This window comes from Cryptotermes secundus, unplaced genomic scaffold, assembly GCF_002891405.2.
Source record: "Cryptotermes secundus unplaced genomic scaffold, Csec_1.0 scaffold73, whole genome shotgun sequence".
Taxonomy (NCBI): domain Eukaryota; kingdom Metazoa; phylum Arthropoda; class Insecta; order Blattodea; family Kalotermitidae; genus Cryptotermes; species Cryptotermes secundus.
In genome coordinates, this window is record NW_019738871.1 from 495,867 (window position 1) to 505,872 (window position 10,006).

At 36.5% G+C, this 10,006-nt stretch overlaps 1 protein-coding gene across 3 annotated transcripts in view; it reads right to left on the reverse strand.

Moving 5' to 3' along the window:
- Positions 1-2,612: 2,612 nt before the first annotated feature.
- The window catches only part of LOC111871077 (5'-nucleotidase), a 46,381-nt gene continuing 38,987 nt past the window's right edge, over positions 2,613-10,006 (reverse strand). For all 3 annotated transcript variants that reach the window (XM_023863861.2, XM_023863860.2, XM_023863862.2), the window contains exon 14: positions 2,613-9,453. In XM_023863861.2, the coding sequence (XP_023719629.1) occupies positions 9,405-9,453 (49 nt within the window). In that variant the 3' untranslated portion in view covers positions 2,613-9,404. The remainder of the gene's footprint in view (positions 9,454-10,006) is intronic.

Here is a 10,006-nt window from a genome sequence, read left to right on the forward strand (position 1 = left end):
GCTGCAGTTACAGTATATATAGTGTGTAAACCAGAGAGGCTGTTATAGTTACTTGTAGCTACGAATGGCGTGTGTAAGTGTTCAATAAATCCAATCACCAATCGAAACCCCGTCTATAATCACGCATACACGTGACAATACTATAATCCATCTATGCGTAGGTCCTCCAAAAGGTTAATTCCTTTCATGTTTTTCCAACCAAGAACTTATATGCATATCTGAGGGCTTTCATGCATGCTAGATGTTCAACTGATATAATTTTCGTTCATTTCATAAACCTAATAACACCAGGTGAAGAATAAAGTTTATTAAACTCATTATACATTCTCCAACCTCCTATGACTTCCTTAGCGCAGTCGGTATAGCGACCGGCTACGGGTTGGACGGTCGAGGGATCGGAGTTCGAGTCCCGGCATTGATACGATTTTTCTCCTCTCCACGTCGTCCAGGCCGGTTCTGGGACAGATCCAGCCTCCTGGCCAATGGGTACCGCGGGCTCTTTCCATGGGGGTAAAGCGGGCGAGGCGTGAAGCTGACAACTTGCCTCCTACCAACTAGTAGCGAAGTAAAGAATATCTGACTCTATACACATCCACTCCCCCATACGCCTTCATGGCGTAATGGTTAATTATTTGCGCACAGGACAACTTTACCTGAAATTTCCTTCCTGTTAGTTCCCAAATGTTCTCCTCAGCACCGTGTTCTCAAAACACCTTCAGGCATTATTCCATTAATGAGAATTTAGAGGCAGCCATGCGGGAAAATCTTGAGAAACACCCTGCTAGAGTATCAGCTTTCGAGACACCTTACAACAGCAGCTAGATCTTATTATGGCGTTGCTAATCTCCGGCCTATCTTCGAAATAACCGATAATGGGCCAGTTACCTCTAATGGCCGGTTAGAGAACAAATTCGTTTATTGTTCAGAACGAGCGCAGACGCACTGGGGCTCCCTAGCAGAGGCCGTTCAGGTCGCGCCTACAGATAAGGGGCCCCCTCCTCACAGTCCACGGGTTCATTGCCGCTCATTGCCTCGTGCCAATTGAGACGGGTAAAATGTCTTTGTAGGGGCCTCACATCGAAACAAATTCTTTCTCATATTTGGAAGGTTCCGAATTAGATTCCTAAACCTGAGACCGGCTATTCCCTTTATGATTTTCCTCAGTCTCTTTACTCTGGTTCTGCAAAAATGCTTCAAAACAGCCTACGACCACTTCCTTCTCAAGTCTTCGTTCACAATCATAAATCAGATAGTATGGGTTGAATGGGAAAGGTGTGTTGACGCGTAGTTCGAAAACTTCCAAGGATAAAGGCCACTAGAAACACGCGGGCATAAAAGAGGGAATAATATTAAGATGGAGTTTAAACAAAAATCTCTGGGATGGACTAATCGCCTATTTTCCTTTAGAACGATAAGGATCAAGTAGAAAATGATGCGTCCAACAATTCTATGTTGTGTGTATTCGTTGCCGTGGTAACATGTTTAGCGAACCTCTGCCTAGCAACGATAGGAGGGATACACATTTAGACAGACTGGTGGGAGGGATTTATTAAACACGCCGTTGATATGGGCTCTGGTGGCATGATACACGTGCCCAGTGTCACAAAGATTGGTTCAGGCATTCAAAAGTTAACCGGGGGGGGGGGATTCACAAACACACACAGAGACACAGCATGGAGATTGCATAAGCCAACTTTCATTTTTTCCACAATAAGGAAAGTAGGCTAAAAATGAACCCCAATCTAATCTAACATCAAATTGTGCCTCACTTTTCTCCTAAACAACTCATCATAAAACAAAACATAACAAACTGTTGTTTCAGTCCGCAAGTGAACTATACTGACTGAGCGATCGCCACTTGTTAGCTGTGGTCTAGTGGTCAGAGTTCCAGGATACAGATCCAGAGGTCATGGTTTGATTCCCAGTGCTACCAGATTATCTGAGAAGTAATGAGTCTGGAAGGGGATCCACTCAGCCTTGTGAGAATAATTGAGCTATTTTAAGGAAATAGCGGCTCCGGTCTAGAAAACCGAAATTAACGGCCACTGGGATTCGTCGCGCTGACCATTCGACACCCTCTATCACTAAAGTTGGCACAAACAACTCATTATAAAAATAAATAAATTGCAAACAAATTATATATTTGACAATGTCTAAGAATGTAACTGTTGTTTTGGGGGGGGGTTATATCCTTGGGTCCTAAGACACATGTTCAGTGTAAAACAAATGAACATTACCTATCCAATCCCAGAAAACTGCAATCTCAATGTCCAGAGCCATCATAACCTAAATATGAAAATAAAACTTTTAAATTTGTACACATTATCTTCATATTTCATCAAAGAAGATGAGATGGACTGGACATGTACGAAATGAGTAAGAATCCAGTTCCTGCCTCAAAGAAAACATAGTGGGTCTCCATTACAAAGACCAACTGGTTAATGCTTTTCAAGGAAATAATAACTGCTCACTGAATAATATGAAACACACATTATTGTATGTATAACATATTGCATACAAATACCGTTATATATTTCGATCCTATCAGACCAAAATAGCATTCTAGTAGCAGTTATAAGTGGAAGACTGGATGAATTTGGTAACCAAAGTCCTAATTTCAAACACATTGTTTTATTAAGCAACATTTACAGAAATAATTTTACTTGCAACATTATAATGCATTATACAAAGTAAAATTACAGAGTAAATTCAATAGTTGAAAAAAATTTACTGCTGAAATATATTATTCAGATCAATAGCAAATGAACCCACGTGCTGAAAGTCTGAGAAAGCTGACCACAGTAAAATACATAACCAAATAATTGAATGAAATACACATTCATTAATATTGTACAGAATGTCCCTTTTCCAGTAAGGCAGTTTATATTTCAAACATTTGCAGATCCAGTTATCAGCTACATGTATAGCAAATAGGACTGAATTTTGGAGAGTCAGAGTGTTTAATGGTTTTGAAGTTCACAATATTCACATACTTGCTCACATAAAAATAAAAATAGGCCATAAATATAGGCACCATTGTTCCATTACAATTACATTTTTATTTTCAGCAAACAAAACTAAATCTATTTATTTAATGGTGATAAGTAAACCACTATACTAAATGGTAGAAAAATAAAGCGGAAAACTGATCATGTTCAGATATCACATACTAACTACACTCCCCACAGTTTAAAGATATGTATGATATCCCCACAATATTATGAGTCAGCACATTAGGCCCATGCGCTGAACAAAGATTTTCGTAGAAATCGAAATGTTCCTCAATGGAATATATTTATGATAACTTATGAAAGAAAATTAGCCCTTTTGGATCTGACATTGCAAAGATAGGCAGCAGGTTCCTCCTTAACCGGGCACCAATTTTTCTTACCACACGGCATCACAAACCACAAGACCACGATCTTAACATCACTGTGATAACCTCAAATCTTCTCTTACAAAACACCCTTCAGAAAATAGAGGTTTACTAATATGTTTTCTTTAAGGTTCTTACAGTAGTGACTATGAATATGGTCCCATGGGTTGCAATGCAGTGGAGTTTGCAGAAAGCTTGACATTTGAAAGGAACACGTACGGCCTCCATCTTCAGTCAGAGAGACCGGATCTTCCTTGCATGGCTCACTTAGCTTGTCATCTTCTTCCACTGGTCTCATGCTTGGCTAGAGATGGGCTCGATATGTTCCTCTGAAAGGCCAGACTCTCTCTGCAAACTATGCAACATTACAACCATGAAGTGTGTACTCTTCACTGATCTAGATGTCAAAAGTAATATGAATGGCCATACGGTGTCCTATGGGCCAAGTGAAGTTATTCACATAATTATTGAATCACTTTATGTGAAAAAATCATAAAAGAAGGTTCAGAAAATAACAATCCACTATCTTGACTGGTTTGGGATTTGTTTGTCTTCTCTTCTGGCCTGTGAAATCGTATAATGAAGACAAACCCTTGAAGCTTGGTATGTCTACAATCACAGTTCTCCGCAAGTTAAAATGGCGATATAGTAAGTCCAGGGGTCTATGACTGTAGCTGTGCTATTAGTGACACATACAGAGGACATTTTCACTGTCTTGTTTTCAGTTAAAGAAATAATATGTTGGAAGCTGATTCAGCTTCCACCAACAGATACAGTAAAAACTCCTTCAGTTCGGTCTATCATGCCCTGTGACATACATCAGTTCCACCTAACAGACCAAAAGAGCATGATTCCAAAATGTTCATTTCTTTAACCAAATATGTGAGAATTGAAAATATCTAATATGATGTCTCAGTTTAATGTCGGTGAAGATAATGCCAAACATGATCCTGAAATTTCTGAATGGGTGTAGTTAGAATGTTACTAGGGAAAAGTTATCCATGTTTATGTTTACTTTAATGAAGCATTTTTTCCTCTGGTGATATTCAATGATATCCTTCGTTACACACAACAGCATAATAATAAAAATCTGTTTCTAAAAATGACAGACTAACTGAGATTTAAAGAAATACAAAACTTTTTTATTTTAATTTTAAAGGTTCATTTCTTACTCAGACTCAAAATACTGCTCTGGCCCCCCTTACAAATGAATACAGACAACATAATTTAGAGTAAGAAATGAATTATTTAATCTTTACTGTGTGGAAATATTTGTCTTAAATCACCGGTTATTAAGGGTGCTTGGGGGTAAATTTTAACTCGAAGGTAATGACATCTGCAGAGAAAAAATGTGACATTAGGCCTGCTAGAATGCACGACTATAACAGCATAACATGTGGCCAGTAATGGTCATGCCTATTTACCCTTCTTCTTTTTGGCAGGCGGTGGAGAAACATCTAGTATTCAAGAGCCTTAAACCACAGAAACTTACATGAAACATAACAGTCTTCTATAGGGACCAAATGGGTACTGATAACTATAACCTTTGTTAGATATCAATTTATAAACACAAAAGCTCAGATCTCTGATGATGATCACTTCATTAATAGACATGCAATTTACGAAATACAGTACATTTTGAAATACCTGGGGGCCAGCTATTCCCACAGGTATGTTTACTTGATATGGGGATGTGAGCATCACCTAATATGCAACACATACATTTAACAGCATATAACATTAGGTTCCAGGTTAAACAATATCTCACGTAATAACTTCACTGGAGAATGAGATTCAAGAGACTTTGTCTCTAACTCTTCCTTTTTTCATTTTCCTTTCAAGCAACAACAGTATAAAATGTTAAGGCACGAGATAATTAGCATTTCAAAAACACGTAACACAGTGCATGAATCTGTGAACAAAATAAAGCTATATGTACTCTAATTGGATAAATCATTTGCATATATATACATATATACTGAAAATAATGCATACAAATCTTTCAGAAACAATGCACTGCATAGGTACCTCCCAATCTAAGAGATTTCAGTTTACATGATTTTACATAAATTTAGTTTAATTATTTTTAATTGATGATAAAATCATGTCTCAAAAAGAGGTTTGTAAACTGTCAGAATGATTATTATTAGGGCGAGTCAAATTGTGTATTTCCTAGTTCAAATTAAATTCAGACAAACTAAAGGGGTAACAAAAGTTTCCGAGTCTGTATCTTCGAGTTATGGGAAAACGCAACTATCACACAGATCAGGGGTACCTACACATTCAGTGCTTATATTTGTGAACACTCTGTATGCAGACTTATAGGTCTAACATGATTACTTGGAGGAGGAGGGGCTCCTCCACAATACACTTACAGTTTATACCAATAACTAGTTTTAACTCTAACAGAATATCACTGAATTTTCACCCCCATGAACATGTATGAATATTCTGCGACTTTTAATCATAAATCCACAGTTCTATTATTGTGGTATACCTTTAGGACCCCAAAGTGGGACCCCTTAATTTCGCAGCACCCTGCAACATCCTCATGAAACCAACTCTTTGACAATTTTTCAATACTGCACACATATAATAACTTTCAATTAGTTTTATTTTTATTTTGGTAAGCTTGGGGCCATATCACATATGACCTGAAAATTTATAAACCCTTTCAATGTTATGGACGGAAAAGCACAGTTTTTCGGACAGAATTTTTCTATCAAACACACAAAAGCCCTGTAATATCAATTAATATGTTTTAAGAAATTCCAGAGCAAAAATCTCAGATATAAATTGAGTTTTCAAGGTCTCACATATAAATCAAACACTGCACTGATATCTAGAATTGACAGTGGATAACACCAGCCAATACGCTGATTTTTCTTCACTACACTGAAAGGATTAAATGTATAAACATACAGTTCAACACACAACAAACATAAAGAATATCAACAAATTAATCTTCTCTTCAATATAAAGTCATCTGATTACACTGTAGAGGGAAAAGTGCACATGCAGTGTTATGTAACATTCTTAGTTTATTTCAAGCATCTAGTTGCTTCTGTGAAACTAATACCACCCGATGCCTTACGAGTCTTCTTAAGCAACTGGCAATATTGTTAAACATAAATATTATGATCTTCTTGGATGTTATGTCATGTAGTTTAGTAAAATAAACAGTATCCTGTAATGGGCTGTGCTTATAGACAAAGCATACCAATGGACATAATGTGACACTCCATTTGCCTATTTCACCTGCACAGCATACCTTTCTGCCATGAAAATGGAGGCAACAAGTTCCTCCAAAACAATTATAACCTCTATACCAGACTTCATGGCATCACATCCCAGAACTATTAATCTTCAGTCACTGACATGAGAACATCAAATCTCCCACGATTAAACATAACATGTTCAGATAAGAAGAAAATGTGAACATCTTGAAAAGTGTTAGTCGGTGGGGTCCAAAGGTTATGTTGAATTTGGCCCCATGCTTTAATTGGACAGTAACAGAAAAAGTTGATGGTTCTTATATACATATGGTTTTGGTAAGCAATGAATAAGTTTTCCAATAACAGCAGCCATATTACATGATTGTGAACCAGACAAATATTGTTACCACAAAAGAGTGTGGTCTACTTCGCTAGCTGGGTTAGTTACAAGTATTGTGGCAAGTTGCAACCAATCTGACGAGTTACAACACAACTAAGTTACTCCTTTCTTTAACAAAACTTCTGGGAAAACTTTTTATTACAAATTCCTGATAGATTCTCTCAAAACTTCAACTTTTAACATTAAATGGCTGATACTGTTTAAATTAACATTTCTGTATATTCTTAAAACTTCAAATTTTCAGTTCTGTCCACATGTCCGTATATATATTATGAAATGCAGCCATTACAAAATAAAGATATAACCCATGTAATTTTATTTTAGTTTTAATCATATATGTTTAATTTTAATTACCATAAACACTCAAGTAATAATTATGGCAACTATCTGCAGAATTTGTGCTACAAATGAAAATTTAATCCAACTGTAACGCATTACTTAAATCTGAGCTTTTTCTTCTAATTTTAATTTAAAAAAAATACCACATTAAAAAGCTATATGGTCTTGCCACATAGTGGTAGCACAAGATCTGACAGATCAACAGTAACTGTAAGCAAATACGTACAGCATACAAAAACACTAAGGGGATCCTGTGGGCCTTATCTGACATGGATCCCATACCTCCCATTGAGACGACCTTGGTAAAAACAACAGTCACATTTCTACAGTCTCTAATGTTTTTCTAACTGCTCTCTCACTAATTTCTGGGGTACCAATTAAATAATTCAGTTCTACAGTCTTTTATGTCATCACAGAAACAGTCCTTCTCTCCTTACACTAACACATTCACTCGTTTCCAATCAACAGTATGACATAAAGAGACCATATTCATCATTTAAACTTTTCTTGATCATCTTGTCTAAGGTAACATGATGTAACCACTATACAGCGACAGACATCATCAAACATTTCCAGTAACTATAAATATAAGTATCTTACTCAATCGCATTAACTTGAAATGTGGGAAGAATGTTAAAGTAACGTTTCCATAACAGAGACATGAACAGGTTACATAAGCTATTGCATAAATTCAGTGTATCACTGCAATATTTTTGTCACCACGTGCAGAGTGAAAAGTTTCTTGCCATCTTCAGAAATTGTCCATATTAATATGGTTATGAAATTATCTCAGCTACATTACTTTTTGAACATCTTCAAAGCAACAAAATGAAACTAGACGTACTGCTCAGAGTGAAGTCTATACCACCATTAACAAACCCTTTAAAGATTCGCAATAACAAAAATCAACAGACATTTTTGTAAGCAACAATCATAATGAAACAGAAGTGCCACAGTAACTACTGGAAAGTAAGAGAAGAAATTCAAGATCTTTATACAACAGAAAAGAGATGTTCCAATTTTATGAAATGTATTGGCAGCCTTGAGAAAGAAATTAATTCTTTAAAGGAAAAGCAATTTGATAACAGTAGTAATAAACAAACCAGTTTCCACTTTAAAAAAGAAAATAAAATGTTATCCTGAAGAGAAATACATCTGAGACAGCAAATGGAAAGTTACAACTTACATGAAAACAGAAAACTATATATATATATATATACCTGGGTGAGACATGGCCTTATTGTATTTCTACAGGGTTGGCAAGTGTCAGCTAGATCAAACGATGAAAAAGTGTTTAAAAACACTGGATAACAACGTGCTAATTTTGCAGAGGAGTTTATATTCAAAGGATACCTGAGTTTTAAATCAAGGACCCAGCAGAGATTACCACAACCAAATCAAACAAAACACTGTCAAAGCCAGTACCCCATCAAGCAGCCTATTAGGTATAATGTTCCATACCAACTACTCAAATTACTGAACCTCCAACTCCACAAATGAGAAAAGTAGAAATTCTGAAGTGTTCAAAGATACCACATAAATGAAGAGTACTGATGTCCACTATCCATGCATTAGACGGACTTCATATTTCAAAAGTGGAACAGGCCAGACAGGCCGATATATAGAGGAGGATGAAGAACAGCATTCAAATTATACAGCTGTAAAATTGTAAGAATACTGCCATGCCATTTGAATCGTAAAGAATTTAACTTCAGTTTGAGAACTGTTAAAATCAGATATCATATAATGATGACAAAATGGCTGCTGAAATTAAAGTTACATGTCCAGAAATGGTAATGATTCATCCATTTCTGGGAAAGCAGATGATGCCGATGACAATATCCGAGTTACGCTAATGCGAATTTATTCTGCCTCACAGAAAAATCTCTACTTTCAGATTCACATTGCAACATAAAAACCAGAGATAAGAGTTATAGTAATAAAATCACATTATTACACCACACTTCTCTGAATGAATGTACTGTCACTGATAAATGTTTTCCCGCTCTTCTGTGTAGCCAATCCGAGACCAGCTGGGCCAAGCAGCAGCGTTCTTTAACTTCCTCTCACCCAATTAAAAGTTAATGTAGCCAGGTAATAGATGGGACCTGATGGAACGCCATCTAGTGACAGAATGGTAAAATACATTATCTTAATCAGAAATACAATTCTTCTGAATGAGAAGTCTTCATACAACCAAAATCCATGCTGGGATTATTTTTTGTGTGGGCATATACTGGAGCAAATGCGCTAAGGAATGAGAAACTACAGCACACAGGTCAGATGTCCTGATGTCCTTCTGTCCTGTTATCTTGAAACTATACAAAGATATGGATGAGGATTCTGATCAAACTGCTCAAACAAAATCTGTATAAATGTAATCACCCACATTTCAAGCAGGATTTCAACCCATTCAATATAATTCCATTTCTCTAGCTTCCTTACACTACACACTCATTCACACTTTTCATGTTCCAAATTTCATACATCTCAATGAATATACGAGTATGTTATCAAATAAATGGAATGCATCTGGGAATAAGGCATCATGGCACAAACTAAAAACAATTTCTCTTCCTGTTCATTCAAAATGGAAGTAGAGTGTAGCATATCAAAGTTCTAAAACCTTAAGGCCCAAGTTCAGGGAGAAGGTTGTGTGTGTGTGTGGGGGGGGGG